This window comes from Dreissena polymorpha, chromosome 1 (genome assembly GCF_020536995.1).
Source record: "Dreissena polymorpha isolate Duluth1 chromosome 1, UMN_Dpol_1.0, whole genome shotgun sequence".
NCBI lineage: Eukaryota > Metazoa > Mollusca > Bivalvia > Myida > Dreissenidae > Dreissena > Dreissena polymorpha.
Genome location: NC_068355.1, coordinates 59,602,166 through 59,622,522, shown reverse-complemented (window position 1 = coordinate 59,622,522; position 20,357 = coordinate 59,602,166). Strand labels below are relative to the sequence as shown.

The 20,357-nt window shown below is 33.1% G+C and overlaps 2 protein-coding genes and 1 long non-coding RNA gene across 8 annotated transcripts in view; 1 reads left to right on the top strand and 2 right to left on the bottom strand.

Annotated features, from left to right (window-relative positions):
• The window catches only part of LOC127830978 (uncharacterized), a 51,881-nt gene extending 42,872 nt beyond the window's left edge, over window positions 1-9,009 (top strand). The window contains exons 2-5 of one of the 3 annotated variants that reach the window (XM_052355947.1): window positions 1,983-2,057; window positions 3,106-3,282; window positions 5,220-5,330; window positions 6,468-9,009. In XM_052355947.1, coding sequence (XP_052211907.1) covers window positions 1,989-2,057; window positions 3,106-3,282; window positions 5,220-5,330; window positions 6,468-6,959 — 849 coding nt within the window. In that variant the 5' untranslated portion in view covers window positions 1,983-1,988 and the 3' untranslated portion in view covers window positions 6,960-9,009. The remainder of the gene's footprint in view (window positions 1-1,982; window positions 2,058-3,105; window positions 3,283-5,219; window positions 5,331-6,467) is intronic. The other 2 variants (XM_052355938.1, XM_052355952.1) reach the window with 2 other exon arrangements.
• A 639-nt stretch (window positions 9,010-9,648) lies between these two features.
• On the bottom strand, window positions 9,649-14,051 carry LOC127831266 (uncharacterized). The gene is made up of 2 exons (XR_008026390.1): window positions 13,799-14,051; window positions 9,649-10,183 (listed from the first exon to the last, which is right to left on the bottom strand). It is a non-coding gene; the product is annotated as an uncharacterized LOC127831266 (long non-coding RNA).
• A 953-nt stretch (window positions 14,052-15,004) lies between these two features.
• Window positions 15,005-20,357, bottom strand: part of LOC127882462 (probable RNA-binding protein 46) — a 67,102-nt gene continuing 61,749 nt past the window's right edge. For all 4 annotated transcript variants that reach the window (XM_052431109.1, XM_052431131.1, XM_052431121.1 and 1 more), the window contains one exon: window positions 15,005-19,904. In XM_052431109.1, the coding sequence (XP_052287069.1) occupies window positions 19,837-19,904 (68 nt within the window). In that variant the 3' untranslated portion in view covers window positions 15,005-19,836. The remainder of the gene's footprint in view (window positions 19,905-20,357) is intronic.

Genomic DNA, 20,357 nt, shown 5'->3' with positions numbered 1-20,357 from the left:
TAAAAGCAATGAAATGTCATCCTGACAGACATAAATGATTTTACAGTATTTGATACCATTGCCTTTATTTCTAGGGTTTTATCTGGCTCCTCTGCATCTATGGTCGTCATTTTGCAGACTTTCACTATTTTTCATGGACTAAAAAAATAAGAAATCTGTACATCAGTGAGCTACATTATACTTGTGACGTTGACTCTTTAAGGAAATAAGAATGTGTGTATTTATTTCAAAATATATTTTCGGGTATGATCAATCATTATTAGAAATTAAGTAAATTATAAACAGTCTAGCGCAATGGGATAAGTCTATAGGAATCTGTGACCACAGAACCAAACTCATGTACAGAGGATAAATTGATATAAAAATGTAATTATCATTTTTTACTAGACATCTAAATGGCTGTTGTAGTATTATTTTTTGTAAATTTGACATTTTTGGTCTTTAGAGGTCAGTAGAATGCAAAAGTTCCTTGGATATTGAACTCAGGCTCAATACAATTCTGTAGTTCAATGCTTCTGTGAAGCTTTGTATTTTTTGCTTGGTTTTCCGGGCAACTTGATAATTTGATTTGGGAATTGTAATCGTATTGCATAAACTGTGTTGTCAATCAACCTTCCTAATTCAATAGAGAGCTGTTTGGGGATTTTACTGTTCCAACAGGACAGAGTCTTGAAATTGATAGTTAACCAATTATCAGGAAAAAAATGTTGACCAATATTGCATCATATATCATATTTCAGTATCTATTTCAGAAATTTTTTCATGCTTTGCAAGTTCATGCTAGTAGAATTTTACTAGTATTTTATGAAACATAAACAAAGGTTCAGTTATTGTAAAATCATTGGTAACAATTTAATATTTTTCTACATAAGTTTTACGATGTATCATTGTTGATAAAAACAGACTGAAGAGTCTTAGATATTTGCGAATTTCACAGTAAGAGGGAGTTCTAAAAATGTCCCATTTAACCAATTTAAAACAGGTTATCTACTTATTTACTTTGACGGTATTTATTAAAAATCCTGAAATGAATGTGTTATTTACTTATTTGAATGAAATTATGGGTGAAAACAATTCTTACAAATAAGGCATTTCTTCATTCTGTGATAAAACAATGTGAATGGTCTCATTATTTTATAAAGCAGAATATTCAGAATAGAAAAGTTTGGTTTTAAATATTCTAAGATTCAATTTATAGTTGGCAACAGTAGTCTTAAGATTTGCATTAAGTAGAAGCAGTGAGTATGGCTCGATTGGTCATTGTCGGCTCGGGTACTACTTACATGTACCCCGGGTACTCTTAAGTATACTTACATGAACCCCGGGTACAGTTATTATACTTTTTTTTTTTTTTTAATATGTTCACATTTATGTCAATTTTCTGTTAAATGGCCCCTGCATTATCGAAACTCATACTCAAAAAGCATGTTGATGCAGTTTTATTTAAAAGGGAATTTTGTTTAAGATCAGCAATATCGTTTAAAGGTAATCAGTAGTGCGTTTTACGACATCGGATTTTGGGCAGGAATACAAATCCGGTGCAGTCTAATAGCGACCGGTTACGTTTAAGTATATTTACCATACCCGGGGTACATGTAAGTATACTTAAGAGTACCCGGGGTACATGTAAGTAGTACCCGAGCCGACAATGACCAATGGAGCGTTAGTAAGATATCAAATGCACAATTAATATAAAATACAACCACAACTGAACACATTCAAGTTAAAACACTTTTCCAACTGAATATTTTAAACTTAAAGGCTTTTTTGTTATGTATCAGCTACATTTGTCAATATCTTTTAAGTCTTTTATTGTTAGCTTCATGTAATCACATAAATCATTAAAATAAATAAAATTAAATACATGTATTATCAGTTAGAAGTTTATAATAAGATTCTTTACATAATTATGTGCATATTTTACTGACATATTATAGGGACTTAAGAATGGATGTGACTCCAGATGTTGTTGTTTTTTACAGGCGGAGATGAAGCTAGGGCGCAACATGAGGGCTGCCCCAAAGGGAAGCATCCCTATGAATCCCCCTAACCCCCAGGTATAGGGCAGCTAACATAGACCCTATAATCAAACACTTATAGGACTGGGATGAGTGTCAATATATGTAATGTGGTTCCTTATTTTGTAATGGTATTTCTATTGAATGGTTCTATATTGTTCAGCCTTTAAAAATTGCTTCTTTTGGAATTGTTACTTTCTTTGTATAGTGAAAGAATACAAAAAATTAAATTATCTAGTATTACTGATGCTATTATTTCGCATTAAAAAAATTAAAATAAGTTACTGATTATTTGAAAACTGTACCTCAATTATACCAGATACTCAAGTACTTGTCCCAGGCCTAGAAACTGCAATCAAATGGCCTTCTGGCTTAATTTTAACTTACATCAATGCTTGTTCACGTAGTGCTGCTTGATTGTATGTATAAATAAATGTTATTTGAAATTATTATATGATAGTGTAATAATATGCTATGTAGGTAAAGTTTATATCATGTAATTTTTTTTAGCTTGTTTCCAGTTCTTAATATTTTACCAATAGCAATTTCTTGAACAATTATTTACACCGCTGAGGAGTTAACTCTTCTGACAAATTGTGTTTTATAATCATTATATATGAGTGTAATGTTTGCAATATGTGTGATCCTAGTAGGAAACATGGAACGGAATGAATGAGCTAAATAATTTCTTGTAGACTTATACAGTCATTGAGAATAATAGATCAAGTGTGCAACTTAAAAATAATGCAATGTAAGCAAATTCCAATATAAAAATAAATTTGCTGAGTCTTCTGTTCAGTTGAGTAATACTGGCTCTTAATTTTGAAGTCAAAGATTACAAGATGTATTTTAAAATTGTATGAACCATAAATTCTCAAACTAGTTTTATAATAAACTGCTACTTTATGTGAGAGTGTTGGACATGGTGGGCTTGCGTTGCAACATAGACCATAGCTTGTCTTCTCTGCTTGTATTACTTTTACTCTGCCTTTTGACTCTGAATACACTATTTGCTAGAACTATAACACCTTCTTAGCTTGCTAGCGGGTCTAATAACAATCCTGTAAACTAACCCTCGTGTTTGAAGCTTGACCCCGATGCTAGTGAGCCTCTCCTACACAATCAGTTGCACTCCACTAACCCTGTCTCCGACTACTACGCTAACCTCCACCCCCGCCTTACTTCCCCATCCCTCTTCGGCCCAAGTGTGCTTCCGGATATCGCAGCCCTACGTTGCATCACCATCCCACAACACCCATCTCCGGTATGTATGGTATTGGCTTGCATTTACGTCTTGTTCTGGGAAAACCAGACTTAATTTATCGGCGTTAAGTGTTGTTCAAGATTAGCCTGTACAGTCTGCACAGGCTTATCAGGGACAGCGCTTTCCACTTTTAAATACTTTTTGGTCTAAAAGAATTCCCTTCTGAGCAAAAATCCATTCTATATGGCTAATCTGGGATGATACTTTATGCGCAGGCATTAAGGACATTTTTCAGAACAAGACTCATTTACCGATTCTGTCGGAAAATCTTAACTTGGATTGTCCTAAGTTGAAAATTTCATATCACATTTCCTCTATGGAATCCTATTTTTCATGCTAACATATGTGTAAAATACAAATCCTTGTATCACCATTTACCTGTAAAAAGCAGAAATTTTGAACGTAAAAATACCTTAACACAAAAAAAACAGAGCATTTAGGAATTAAATCAGTTTAAGGAATGCGCGCAAGTTTTCCCTAAAGAGCTTTCGAAACAAGGGCCCATGGACTAGTATACTAGAACCAGCTCTAAATTTGAAAACCGATCTTTATCCTTGTTCTTTTTACTATCCATACCAACTTATGCACACTTTTTGTCAGCACATGCAATAATTTGTCGTTTTGTTTTGAGGCATAACAGTGTTCTTTAGTTGTCCTTGAATATATTCTGTAATTTTTTCGAGAGCGTGTATCAATGTTATCTAGAATATGCTAGTATCAATGAAAATTGTAGGGTATCATCACAAATAATAGTCTATTTGCAAATAGATATATATATACTTAAGCAAAAAAGTATGCAATTTATAATGCTATGATGAAGTATAATAACCATTCTTTAAATTATATGAAATTTACGTGATTGTTATTACTGATACATTCCATTGTTAGTGTACAGTCATGATAAGTCAAAATACTATTTAGAAAATTACTAAGACAATCAACTCAGACAGTGCTCATGTGAAGACTTCATGATTTATCATTATGTGAAAACAAAACTCCGGCAACTTATAAGTTTTAGTTTACTATCTTGTTACCTCTATGGCACTTCATGTTTTCAACTGCACACAATTCAATCAGCTGAAATGTTGTCTGTGAATTACTGTTTGTAAACATGCACATTTTAAAGTTTCATATTGCTTAACAATTTCTGTTGAATTATTGTATTATATTTATTGCATTTGCTACTGATGTAAACTGACTTCATTGTCTTTGTTAAGGCCAGTTAGCTCATTATTTTATTCAGAACATCATGTTTCCAAGCCAAGCAACATCACTTATTTGGAAATGGTCATGACATTATTTGAGCCGTGCTATGCGAAAAGGGGGTTTAATGCATGTGCGTAGTGTCATCCCAGATTAGTCAGGGACGACACTTTAACACTTTTATTGTATTTTTCGTTTAAAAATAGTCTCTTCTCAGCAAAAATCCAGTTTAGGCCGAAAGTGTTGTCAGTGATTAGCCTGTTCAAACTGTACAGGCTAATCTGGCCTCGTGTTCACAATACATTTTTGCAATCGAAAATCAATTTTAACTGACATCGATTTTCATTTTTTGCCTATTAACTATAATGGAAATCCATTTTTAATGACAAGCAAAATCGATTTGAGATTGTAAAAAACTGTTTTGTGAACACAGGGCCTGGGTTAGCACTTTTTGATCATGCATTAAACCCCCTTTTCACAGAGCACGGCTAATTTATAAAATTTTATCTTACAATTGATTCAAGTAGTCACTTGTAAGCTTCTGGTACTGAGCACTAAGTGTAAGTTAACCAGCTAACCCAGTTTGTAATTTGATGATTGTGTTATTATGGAATGCAGGCGACATGATTGGTGAAAATCTCATCCAAACACTTTTAATAGAGATATCTCTGTTTCCACTCTTGACATCACTTTTTCTCACAATTTATTACCCATGTTTACATTTGTGTACGTAGGCTTTGATTGAGATGCTCAATCGTAACCACCTAAAAAGCGACACACCACCTTCGCGACAGCATGATGTGCAGTCAAATCATGCGAAACACAGCTACACAGATGAAAATCGGGTAAACTTTGTAGCTAAGTACTTTGTCAATCTTTCCTGTCAAAACGAATCGCAATCCATGGCAAAATAGCAAGAACAATAACATAGTTGTGAATTTGTAAGGTATCATTTCACATTCTGCACATGCTCCTAGGCTGAATGTTCATGTTTCAATGACTACAAGTTTCCTGCCATCAACCATTTGAGTTATGTTCATGTACTTTATCACATACATATTTGTCACATTTTTGTTTCATGTAATATTGTAAAGCTTAAGCTTACAGCTTACCTAATGTCAATTTTGAGGATTTTTCCATCGTTTATTTTGTCTGTTGTCTGCTTGTCTCTTGCCTATTATTCATTTTGTGGTACTTGTTTTTTTGCATTTTGCATATTTTTATGCCCCCTTTCGAAGAAAAGGGGGCATATAGTGATCGGACTGTCTGTCTGTCTGTCTGTCTGTCTGTCTGTCTGTCTGTCTGTCTGTCTGTCTGTCTTTCCGTCACACTTTGCATTTAGGTTTCGAAAAATGCTCATAACTTCTATGTCCCTTGAGATATAACCTTCGTATTTGGTATGCATGTGTATATGGACAAGGCCTTTCCATACGCACGTAATTTTTTACCCCTGTGACCTTGACCTTGAACTTAGGGTCCGCGTTTAGGTTTCGAAATCTGCGTTTAGGTTTCGAAAAATGCTCATTACTTCTATGTCCCTTTGAGATATAACCTTCAAATTTGGTATGCATGTGTATACGGACAAGGCCTTTCCATACGCACAAAAATTTTGACCCCTGTGACCTTGTCCTTGAACTTAGGGTCCGCGTTTAGGTTTCAAAATCTGCATTAAGAATTTGAAAAATGCTCATAACTTCTATTTCCCTTGAGATATAACCTTCATATTTGGTATGCATGTGTATACGGACAAGGCCTTACCATACGCACACAAATTTTGACCCATGTGACCTTGACCTTGAAGTTAGGGTCCGCGTTTAGGTTTTGAAATCTGCGTTTAGGTTTCGAAAAAAGCTCAAAACTTCTATTAAGCGTTTATAGGGGGCATAAGTCATCCTTTGGTGACAGCTCTTGCTGGGTATTAACATGTACCGGTCAGAGTCCACTTATCGTAAGTTTTCTGCTAACTTTCTTGTTCTTTTCAGATGTTTGCTGCTCCTCGAGAAATACAGTCACAAACCAGGGATCTTCCCATGGAGCCACACGAAGGCAGTAAACCAGAACCATTCAATGCAAGAGCAAACATAAGTGAAACAGAAAGAGAAAGAATCATTGATGCCAAACGGCGAGAACTTGACTATGGATTCCGTTCAAGTCTATTGACCCAGATTACTACTCAGGCGGAAATAAACTGTCCACCAAAAGAAATTACTCCTAGCAAAGCCATTCCTGCAGTGTCTGCTGAACCGACTCTTACTCCCCCTCCTCCTATTAATTTGTACAACTCGTACAAAATGAAAGATGGGCCAAGCAGTGGTGGGGACAACACAGGTCAAAACAGTTCCGCTTCAAATGAACGGAAACCAAATGAAACGTCTCGGCTGAAGAATATTGCAGAAAATGCGGAGGAAATTGCTGATGACTTAGAGGCAGGCCCTAGAAGTGATGATGACGATGATGGCACTTTTAATTTTTGAAAAAAAATTAACCTCAGAAAAGAAAAACACTGTTATTTCATTAAATATATTTTGTTTGTGATTGAAATTTACCAAATTTGTTCCATGGGTCACAATTGTTTGGCCATGTTTTTCTGTTTCTGTTAAAGTAATCATGCTTGATCTTTTTTTAGAACATACTTTAATTGCAAGTTTTATTATAAGATTTCTTTTTAAATAATGCTCATTCCATTAATATAAGCAATCGTTAATGAGTGTTTTGTCATATATTTGATCATGTTGATGTTTTGCTTATTAATGCAAATGAAATTGATAATTTTAGAAAGCAATTTCAAACTGACAAAAGTAAATATGCAGTGTTTTACATGTATTACAGTAATAATACATGTACAAATCACTGATGTTTTATCTTTCAATGTGTAGTCTATTCAAAACAAATTGACAGGAAATATTTTGTTAAAAAAAAAAGATATACATTTTACAATTGTATCGATATATATTTAATAAAATTATTTGTAAATTTGTGTTGTTTTATAAGATATTTTTTTAATTTTGTCTTGGAAAACAATACAACAATATTTTTAAAGCTTTTCAGTCCTTTTTTGAAACATATAATTGACAAAGTATGATGCCAATTTTTATACTGACTGTTTTTTAATTTCCTTTTTAATCATATACTAACATACCATATATTTCAATCGGGAGGTACAAACTTAATTAAAAAAAATATAATGCCATATTAGGATGCATAGAGTATGATCTTATTGAGTATAATTTATATGTATATACACAAGTTTTCAGTTAATAATATACATTTATAATTACCGGTATACTTAATTGATATTTAAGTTATGTCTCATATACTGCAAATTCCAGCTTAAATTTGTGTTTATAAATGCATGGGTACTGTAATATGTGCTATACATATATGTGATTCAAAACTGAATGAGCATGAATTAAAAATTGTAAAAAATAAATATGCCAACCATTACACAACAAACATTTCATGCAGTGGATAGGTAATTTTCATAAAATAAAACTTTTAAATAGAATTATCTTTAAATGTAACCTTTATTTTCAATACCTGTATTTATGCTGAATATGTTTGTATCGATTTTTTGTTAATTCTTTACTTTTGTGTGTTCTTACTCTAGAATTGTAGCATCTTTTTTAGATTATTATGCATAGCATTTTCTGTGATATTGTAAGTAGTTTCGTTTATCTTAATAATCATGAATTACGATAATTATGGTAATGTTATTACTTATTGTAAGTTTTCAGACATCTTTTTTAGTCCAAACAATTATTTTTTGTGACTTATTTTTCAAACACTCAGATTTCAGCCTATTATTCATGACGTTCATTGTTCATTTGGTGACATGTGTTTTTACAATTGGATGATGTTTGTTTGGTATCATTTTAAGAACAACTGTTTGATGTTACTTAGTTCCAAATATTATGTCCTGGTAGAACCTTTCAGTAAACAAACTCAAACATTTCAAACCCTTTTAAATTCATTGAAAACATATCTTTAAGTAATAAATACTTGTCAGTGCAGTATTTACAAGCACATGCTTTCATTTAACAAGAACATCCAGCATGTCATGTTATACACAGCAATTGTCAGTGACTCTAATTTGTTGAAATTGTCCTTTTTAAATATTTATGTGTATCACAATTTTAGGAACCGAAATAATAATTATCATGTTTACATGTCTGAAACAAGGTCGCATTATTAGCATACAAAACTGTAGACATAAAAATCAGAGAACCAGGATAATTATGTAATTATTTAATAAAACCTCAAACTTTGTACATGACTACTAGGCGAGACTGCATATTATTTTTATTTCCGAAATGCATATGAATAAATGTTAATCATAAGGTTTTTTCTGTGAAATAAATGTGTAGAAATCACAACACAAGACTTTGCATTTCTTAATCATCCCCCACAGGTTTGATGTTTCCTTCTTTGTCTACAGAAAAAGTCACAGTTCTAAGAAGAAAAGGAAATATATTGCATTAAGTTATTGATGCTGATCATTAATGCTTCTTTGAAAATGACATTATAATGCAACTGTATTGCACCTGTATTGTAAGCTTTTTGGGTCCCTACCAAACTTTACATTGTGCAAGGCACCACAATGTAACACATTTTTTTAAAGTATGTGTACCATATTTGTTTTACCTTAACATATTGATCTGTTTGCAGCGTATGATTCAGTATCATTTAAGAATGTCATTTGTCAGTAGTAAATGAAAGTCCATGCATGTAAAAATTATGTTGGACAAAAATATTCATTTAAGTAAAGGATTCCTATTCACCAAAGATTTAATAATATATCTGAAATTTCACCTTGCATTGTTGTTGCGTCAATGTTATTGAGTACGACACAGAATGAAACTCTTATGATGTCAATTTTGAAATAGTTCTGGGTCTGACATACAATTTGTTCTAGACTTTTATTGATTTATTTATATTTATATTGTGACATTGCTTACCTGGCACACAGTATTGAAATGCTTTTCATTCCTGTTGAAATATTTTTATCATTGAACTACAATAATGTTTGACTCCAAGGAGTAAGACAGTGGTTGCAGATATACATGCTAACAAGATCTTGTCAAAGTAGTGCCAACTCCCTGCAGAAATATGTTTGCTTGTATGACAACATTTCTTTTAGAGAGTAGAATATTTGTAAAACATGGCACCTGTGTCATCTTTTTATATTTCAATGATCAATTAGTTATATAGTGTTGGAGTTATGCTACAGAGAATAAAATATATAGAAATGAAAGAAAGTGAGGTAATTAAAAAAGAAGACTATAAACAGATACTGTTCTTGATCACTGTATATTTCCTTAAACTCATCTATTCATTTACAGTGAATACTTCAGTGTTCAAATTAAATATTATTGTAAAATTAGATAAAGGGAGATATTAACAAGAGGGCCATGATGGCCCTGAATCGCTCACCTGACTAACCAAATACAATCCCAACCCAGTTTTCATCAAGATAAACATTCTGACCAAATTTCATAAAGATTGGATGAAAACTGTGACCTCTATTGTCTACACAAGGCTTTTCTAATATTTAACCTATTGACCTAGTTTTTGACCCCAGATGACCCAAATACAATCCCAACCCAGATTTCATCAAGACAAACATTCTGACCAAATTTCATGAAGATTGGATGAAAACTGTGACCTCTATTGTCTACACAAAGTTTTTCTATTATTTGACCTAGTTACCTAGTTTTTGACCCAAAATGACCCAAATACAATCCCAACCCAGATTTCATCAAGATAAACATTCTGACCAAATTTCATGAAGATTGGATGAAAACTGCGACCTCTATTGTCTATACATGGTTTTTCTATTATTTCACCTAGTGACCTTGTTTTTTACCTAGTGACCTAGTTTTTGACCCCAGATGACCCAAATACAATCCCAAACCAGATTTCATCAAGATAAACATTCTGATCAAATTTCTTAGATTGGATGAAAGCTGTGACCTCTTCTGTCTACACAAACAAATTGCTGACGGTTTTTAGCTCACCTGAGCGATAGCTCGAGGTGAGCTATTGTGATCACTCAGCGTCCGGCGTCCGGCCGTCTGTAAACAATTTGTAAACATCTTCTTCTACTAAACCATTGAGCCAATTTCAACTAAATTTCATGTGGAGCATCCCTAGGTCATGGGACAAAAGAATTGTTAAAAAAAAATTTGATCACATAACCAAGATGGCCGCCATGACCATATATGGTAAAAACCTTAAAAAATCTTGTCAGAAACCGCTCATCAGATTTTCAAAAAATTTCACAGGGATGACCTTTGAGGGCTCCCCTGAAAAAGTTGTTCAAAGAAATTTGATTCGTCAAAAAACATGGCCGCAGGAGCTCGTTGAACTTTGCATGTTTATTCGTTTTTGCCTATTTTGTGAAAACTTTCAAAAATCTTCCACATTTTTTGTCCGATCCTTTCCAAATTTGCACAGTGTCTTTATATCAATGAGGACACGAACCCTACAAAAAATGAGCATTATTGGTCCATGAAGTACAGAATTACCTCCCCTTGAATTGAGAAAATGGTGTTTATGCAATAAAGTACAAATTTTTCATCCAATTCTTTCCAAACTTGTAAGGATTTAGCATGGTTCAAACAAGGGAAACAACTACGGTTTATGCATGTTCTTTTTATTACAAATTTGCCTCCCTTTAATTCATTCAAAATCTCATTTTACAGCAGAGATTCCAAATCTGACCTGTAAATGAGCCCCATATTTACTGCCGGTGCTGTTACCTTTTCCCATTTGATCATTCTTAAGTATTGGTCTTGTAATGCTGCTGCTACTGCTACTGCTACTACTACTACTACAACTACTACTACTACTACTACTACTACTACTACTACTACTTCTACTACTACTAATACTTCTACTACTACTACCACTACTACTACTAGTACTACTACTACTAGTACTACTACCACCACCACCACCACCACGTCTACTATTACTACTTCTACTACTACTGCCACTACTTCTACTACTTTTACCACTACTACTACTACTACTACTACTACTACTACCACTACTACTACTACTACTACTACTACTACTTCTACTACTACTTCTACTACTACTACTTCTACTACTACTACTATTACTACTACTACTACTACTACTACTACTACAACTACTATTACTACTACTACTACTACTACTACTACTACTACTACTTCTACTACTACTACTACTACTACACCACCACCACCACCACCACCACCATTCACAGTGACAAAAAACGTATTCACACAATGGCTGCTACTACAACTTATAGCCCATATAGGGGGGCATGCATGTTTTACAAACAGCCCTTGTTTCTATGGGATTTTAACCAAAACTGTTCATGTTTATCTCAGACACATATTTTTAGGTCACCTGTCATGAAGTGACACGGTGAGCTTATGTGATAGTGTGATGTCCGGCGTTCGTTGTGCGTGCCTGCGTGTGTCCGTGCGTCCGTCCGTCAACAATTTGTTTGTGTAGACAGTAGAGGTCACAGTTTGCATCCAATCTTGATGAAATTTGGTCAAAATGTTTATCTTGATGAAATCCGGTTTGGGATTGTATTTGGGTCATCTGGGGTCAAAAACAAGGTCACTAGGTCAAATAATAGAACAACCTTCTGTAGACAATAGAGGTCACAGTTTTCATCCAATCTTTATGAAATTTGGTCAGAATGTTTATCTTGATGAAATCTGGGTTGGGATTTTATTTGGGTCATCTGGGGTCAAAAACTAGGTCATTAGGTCAAATCATAGAAAAACCTTGTGTAGACATTAGAGATCACAGTTTTCATCCAACCTTTATGAAATTTGGTCAGAATTCTTGATGAAATCTGGGTGGGATTGTATTTGGGTCATCTGGGGTGAAAATCTAGGTCAAATAAATAGAAAAACCTTGTGTTGACAATAGAGGTCACAGTTTTCATCCAATATTTATGAACTGTGGTCAGAATGTTTATCTTGATGAAATCTGGATTGGGATTGTATTTGGGTCATCTAGAATCACGAACTAGGTCACTAGGTCAAATCATAGAAAAACATGTGTAGACAATAGAGGTCATAGTTTTCATCTGATCTTAATGAGTCAGGTGAGCGACTCAGGGCCATCATGGCCCTCTTGTTCTATTATTTGACCTAGTGACCTAGTTTTTGACCTCAGATGACCCAAATACAATCCCAACCCAGATTTCATCAAGATAAACATTATGACCAAATTTCGTAAAGATTGAATGAAAACTGTGACCTCTATTGTCTACACAAGGTTTTTCTATTATTTGACCTAGTTTTTGACCTAGTGACCTAGTTTTTGATCCCCGATGACCCAAATACATTCCAAAGCCAGATTTTATCAGGACAAGGGCTGTTTGTAAAACATGCATGCCCCCCATATGGGCTGTCCCTTGTAGTGGCAGCCATTGTGTGAATACGATTTTTGTCACTGTGACCTTGACCTTTGACCTAGTGACCTGAAAATCAATAGGGGTCATCTGCGGGTCACGATCAATGTACCTATGAAGTGTCATGATCCTAGGCAAAAGCGTTCTCGAGTTATCATCCGAAAATCATTTTACTATTTCAGGTCACCGTGACCTTTGAACTCAAAATCAATAGGGGTCATCTGCAAGTTATGATCAATCTACCTATGAAGTTTCATGATCCTAGGCGTATGCGTTCTTGAGTTATCATCCGAAAACCATTTTACTATTTCGGGTCACCGTGACCTTGACCTTTGACCTAGTGACCTCAAAATCAATAGGGGTCATCTGCGAGTCATGATCAATCTACCCATTAAGTTTCATGATCCTAGGCATATGCGTTCTTGAGTTATCATCCGGAAACCATTTTACTATTTCGGGTCACCATGAACTTGACCTAGTGACCTCAAAATCAATAGGGGTCATCTGCAAGTCATGATCAATCTACCCATGAAGTTTCATGATCCTAGGCGTATGCGTTCTTGAGTTATCATTCAAAAACCAATTGACTATTTCTGGTCACTGTGACCTTGACCTTTGACGTAGTGACCTCAAAATCAATAGGGGTCATCTACAAGTCATGATCAATGTACCTATGAAGTTTTATGATCAAGCGTTCTTGAGTTATCGTCTGACAACCACCTGGTGGACGGACCGACCGACAGACCGACCGACATGAGCAAAGCAATATACCCCCTCTTCTTCGAAGGGGGGCATAATAAACATTCTGACCAAATTTCATAAAGATTGGATGAAAACTGTGACCTCTATTGTCTACACAAGGTTTTTCTATTATTTCACCTAGTTTTTGACCTAGTGACCTAGTTTTTGACCCAAGATGACCCAAATACAATCCCAACCCAGATTTCATCAAGATATACATTCTGACCAAATTTCATAAAGATTTGATGAAAACTGTGACCTCTACTGTCTACAAAAACATATTGTTGATGATATTTAAATTATTTGACCTAGTGACCTAGTTTTTGACCCCAGATGACCCAAATACAATCCCAACCCAGATTTCATCAAGATAAACATTCTGAACAAATTTCATAAAGATTGGATGAAAACTGCGACCTCTATTGTCTACACAAGGTTTTTCTATTATTTGACCGATTATGTGACCTAGTTTTTGACCTAGTTATTGACCCCAGAGGACCCAAACACAATCCCAACCCAGATTTCATCAAGATAAACATTCTGACCAAATTTCATAAAGATTGGATGAAAACTGTGGCCTCTACTGTCTACACAAACAAATTGTTGACGGACGCACACACAAGCGCATGTACACACAACGGACGCCGGGAATCACACGGTCACATAAGCTCTAAATGTCACTTCGTCACAGGTGAGCTAAAAATTGAAAAGCTAAAATATTTACTATGAAATTAAATATAATTTAAAATTATAAAAATAAATAAAATAAAAATACACAAAATGGAGGGAGATAATAAAAAAAACTATGACCGTAAGAGTTATGGTTCATGTTAACTTCACTTTAACTAGTTGCCATCTGTTTATATTTCTAGCTCAAGTAAATCCCTTCAGTAGATTTGAGAGTTATGCTCCATACACAATTTACTTTGAAATTACAAAGGGAGATAATTCAAAAATTAAGGTATATGCAGTTATGGATCTTAGTAACTGCACTTCCCCCTCATTGCCATCTGTTTATATTTTAAGTTTCAAGTAAATCCGTTCAGTATATTTAGAGTGATGCTCCATACAAAATTTACTTTGAATTTAAATAAAGGGAGATAATTCAAAATATAAGGTAGAGTTATGGTTCTTGGTCACTGCACTTCTCCTACTTGCCGTCTGTTTATATTTTAAGTTTAAAGTAAATCCATTGAATAGATTTGGAGTTATGCTCTGGACCAAGTTTCAGACGGAAGGACGGACGCACAGACGAACGGACAGGACCAATTAGGATATCCCCACTGAAAAAAAATTTGGCGGGGATAATAATGTCAACTTCATGTCAAGTGGTCAAAATAAAATCACAACACTGGGTATAGTTTTACTTTACTTGAAGTGTTAACATAACAAATAAACTTCAATACATGCAATAAAAAGAGTAAAACAGTGTAGAATAAAGTAAATGAACATAGAAATAATTCACATATGGTGCCCATCTAAACACTATCAAGACCAGCTTGTGTTGTTGTAAACACATCACATTTTACCAACACTCTTGAGCAAACCATTTTGAACATACATACACATATTAAAACACAGAACACTACTTCTAAATTGATAACTTTTATGAGGCGGCAGTAAATAAATAACTGTTAGTTTTGAAATAAAACATCATGCAGAATTGAGCTACATGTTTCAAGTGTACTGAAAGACCATCTTGGACTCATGTTTTAATAAAAGCAATAACATGCTTATAACAATTAGAACTGTCACTGTCATGAAAGAAATACCCCTCCCACACTTCTTTGTCAGACAGCATTAGAAGTTCAGCTTAAGGAATTTGTATTCCCCCCCCCCAAAAAAAAGCAAATATCCTACCAATTGCGTTTCATCTTGATACCTATATTGTAGTTATGATATGTCTTTACCAGATTCCAGCATAAAAATTCAGTTCGGCAATAATAGTGTCATTATGAAAGCAGGAGTTCAGTTCTTATGCAGTATACTGCCCCTCATCGAGACCATCCCACATACGATTTTTTTTATAAAGGATAAGCTCGGAACCAAATTTATGCTTAAATAATAATGAAGGGCAATAATTCTAAAAATATGGCAAGAGTAAGAGTTATGGCTCTGGTAAACTATGCATCCCATTAATAGAAAATAAATATTTATTAAATTCCAAGTTTTATTAAATTCCAAGTTTATATTTTTTAGTTTTCAAATTCAAGCTAAAAAAGTTACTAAGGGCGTTAAGTCTAAAGTATCTAACGTTTCTAGTGAATTGCTCGTCTCCCCCTCCCCTCCAAAGATCTAGCTATTTAGTTTCAAGTTGACTCTTATTTTAGTTTAAGAAATATTTAAATATAAATATATATTTTTTAATTTTCAGATGAAATAATGAACATATGCAAACTGCGAGAAACCATGCCTTTAAAATTGTACTTTGAAAATTGTATTGCACATTTGGACATTTTTGGTTCTACAGACAGACGATGGACAGAATAATAATTAATGGGGAATAATTAATAACTTGTTAGCACCATATAACATTGGCATACTGGACTAGAAGACAACACAAAGCCTGTGCCAAGTAAAGTATATCACAAGCATGTCAAAACACGTTTTTGTAGTGTAGAAAATACTGGTAAGCATTTGTAAACAGCAACTTAATTGAGGCAGTTTAAGATAAATGTGAGTACCATTAAACAGTATCACATTTTGTGAAACCAATCTTAGAATAAGCAAGTTGGCTTCTTTCAAACATGACATGATAAACTAATCAACATTGTGTACACAAAAAACTAACCAACATTGTGTACACAAAAATCTATCATACACTAAGGTTATCACACACTTCTAATATCGATATTCACACATACATATTGATAAATTATAAATAAAATAGTTGTGTGTTGTCTTATCGCAATTCTTTATGTATATCTAATTATTGTTAAATCAATGGGGAAAAACGCATTACATAAAAGGTCTAATAAAACTTTATTTTAAAATATTATTAGTTTTGACAATTATTTTTCTAACTTTACTACGAATAAAGCCATGCATATGTTATGAATAAATATATTTTAGGAATCTTTTCATATATATCAAAAGACTACATATAGAAGGTCTAAGAAAGTATATAAGTACAACCATTATATATAAATATGCATAATTATAATAAATGTAGATGAGATTAAAGTGCAAGGATACATTTAAAGATACTCTCATTAAAAAAAACTCACATAACATATGTCCAAATGGAAACAGTTGTAATATTTTCATGCTTCACATTAAAGCCACTATCCCCAGATGATATACAATTAACAATGTAAAATTGTTCACCTTTTCAGGAACAGTAATGACGTATTTGAAACTGTGATTTAATCTAATAATTCTGCAAGCAAACCATACCACGTTAATTATTTTAATTGGCGTTATTAAATACATTAATAATTTGTGTACTTATTTATGCTAGAAAGCATTTTTGTGGCTCATTTTACTGATTAAAGCGCAACCTGGAGTCCAGGTCGCAGGTTGGTATAAAATAGTATTTACCATTTGTAACTCTCAAATACCTGGATTGTCAGTAGCTCGGAATTTGAATTTCCAACCACACAAACAGATAGAGTAATATACTCAAGAATTATTAAAACTAACTAAAAACTTATATAAATTAACTTAGCAGACATGTAACTAACTTAAAACTTATAAAAACTATACTAACATAAAAACAAGAGTTGAAGTCTAGCAATACATGCTTTTGCAATTGTCACATCTCCCTAGCAATAGCTTGCAAAAAAAACAACTAATGATAAACTGGATGTAAGAAACATTCTTTTCATGGTATTTCGGAAAACAAAACATGATTAAGACTGTAAACAAGCATTAGAGCAAAAATACTTTAGATTGTCATAATAATCAGCAAAAACATTATAAAATGAGAATTCTCAGCCCTGATTGCTTGGTTATTTATATGTTAAATAACATGTCACCAGGTAAACATCAGACATTGGAAATTACATTTGTTCATGATACTTTCTCTACTTATTTTAATTTACAATAGGATCTAACCTTAATAATCATCTACTGATTGTCTTCTTTTTCAAAATCATAACCAAATCATTACAGTAATAGTTTTTTGTTTAAAAGTGATTTTGATTCAAATGTGTTAATAAAAATCTGAAAAGCGAATAACTACATATACCTAAGTAACAAAATAGTTGCAAAAAGGCAACAAATCTCATTTGGGACAGTCTTAAAATGACACAATACATTAAAATAAATAGGTAATTGTTGATGCTGAATACATTATGATGGAAATTTTCATTAAATTCCTCATTGAAACATTGTCAACAATTTTGATTACAATTAAACAAATCCAAAAACCATTAATACATTGAAGGATGGTAATACTGAAAATGTTAAAAAAAAACAAAAAACAACACACTCCAGTCCATACCCTTCCAACATTGCAAATCTTGCTTTGGCACAACCAATGTATGAAATCAATTCTTAATTACTTTCAGTCTAAGAGCATAGACATCAGATGTGAAAAATAGCCTAATTTCCATATTTATAAATTATTCCTAACCCACCATCTTGATTTTTAACAAACTTAATATTGTCATAAAAATAACAACCCAAAACCAGTCTTATCAGACTCAGTTTGTTTTGTACCTACACCCAAATATCTGTGCTCTTATATTGACTGAAAAAAACTCTTGCATTAAACTGATTGTAATTTTTTTTAAATAACAGTAAAAACTAAAAAGTGAAACATAGCAATAAAAAGTTCATAAACACAACTTTGCATCCAAAGTAAAGATAGAATTGCAACATAATGTATCTGAGAAATCTCGATGACATCAAATAACCACATGTACCTCAAGAAACTGTAAAAGAAACTTTCAAAATTCTCAAAACAATTTTACAGAAATGGCTTGTGCATTTAAGAATCTTCTCATTCACCAGTATATATGTAATACTTGCGGTCTTATTTTCGAGCAATCACAAGTGTTCCCATTATTTGTGCAAACCACTTTTGTATATGTTTTTACTAATTGTTCTGGGTTTTAATACACTCCTATCAGGCCTTGAAAAAAAATTCCAGAGCCACTCACCCTGCAGGGCGAGTAGGCCAGACAATCCACTCGCCCTTCACTTTAATCATCTCGCCCTGCATTAAAAAATATGAAAAATCTATATTTATAGTAATGAACAACCAAAACCTTTTTCTAAACTTAAACTATCATCTGACTTTGTCTCATTGTAATAAAGAAATATTCTGTTTATTAATAATTATTTTTTTCTGTTTATTTATAATTAAATATAAGAAGTATTATAATAAACCAGTTATGTATGTTTTTATTTTATTGATATTTACACTAAAATGAAATTTTATACTTCATGGAATGACCAATATATTTAACTGTCTTTTTCACTATTAATCGATTAGCTAAGAGCACTATAACATCTACAAAACGAAAGAAGCTGATTTTGATAATTATTTTTTTACCAACATTACTCGCCCAACCATCAACTTTACTTGTAAATTCGAGCTGTGGAGTGGATTTTTCAAGGCCTGCATATATATTTACTTTAAAAATCAGTCAAATGCCTATAATGAAATTAACTTTTTTTTTCATTTTTATGTATTATGCCATAGAAAAATTAAGAACAAATTTTCTTGTTTTTATTTGGGAACTTACTATTTAGCTCTATTCAGTTTGGATGTACCAACATTTTGCTTAACCACATAAAAATATCTTAAAAATAAAATAAAAATTTCAGTAAATTCAAATGAGCACATCAAAAATTTTAATTAAAAAATACTTCGTATATATTGCAAAAATTTATGTAAGTGTAAATATGTTCAACATACAAAAATACAGCAACACATCACAGCTTAATAATGAGCAACATGCTATGATAGCCTCATATATCTCATTAATAGCACATTCAATACATGCACATCTTGACTGCATTACCCACAATTCAACAATCCAGACTGCTGTCTTTTGTATTTAAAATGTAATTTCTTTTATTTTTCAAAATTTGAATACTTTCAAAGCTCATCTTTATAGCTTAACACAATAAAATTCCAGTTCAAAAACTAACATTTAAGAATAAAGTAACCAATTAAAAATATGTTACAAAATATATGCCAGTATTCAACAGCCCTTCTTAAGAGATCACAAATCACACTAGAATGTAGGCAGCATGCTTGAAACTGGTGGTGGCGGTGGATAGCTTGTCTGGTAGAATTGCTCCACTGAAATTCAAGAATAAAATTACTGTAAATTCTTCTTCAAACTACTTTTTTTCTGCAGTGTTTAGTCACTATTGAACACAATAAACCTGATCTATTACGCATAATCAGTACCGTATATAGCAACAGTCTGAAGTAAAATCTAGTCCATATAGTGACAAACAGCCCTTGCCTCTTCCCAGATCCTGCAAGATTTTATGTCCACCAGTCTATACTGGGGGACATGACATTTTTTTGTGCCCTGTCATTTTGTTTGTTGCTTTGTTTGAGTCAAACTTTTACAACTTAGTGATTTTCGTCGGGGTGGGTGGGGAATCCAGACTGACTGTTGTCTGCAATTTACCGTTATTCTCAAGTGACTGTCCTGGAAGTTTTGACATGATTTATAATAACAATGCAAGCAAGCATGAATGTTGTCAGTTTATAATTGTAGGATAACTTTGTCAGACAAGTTTA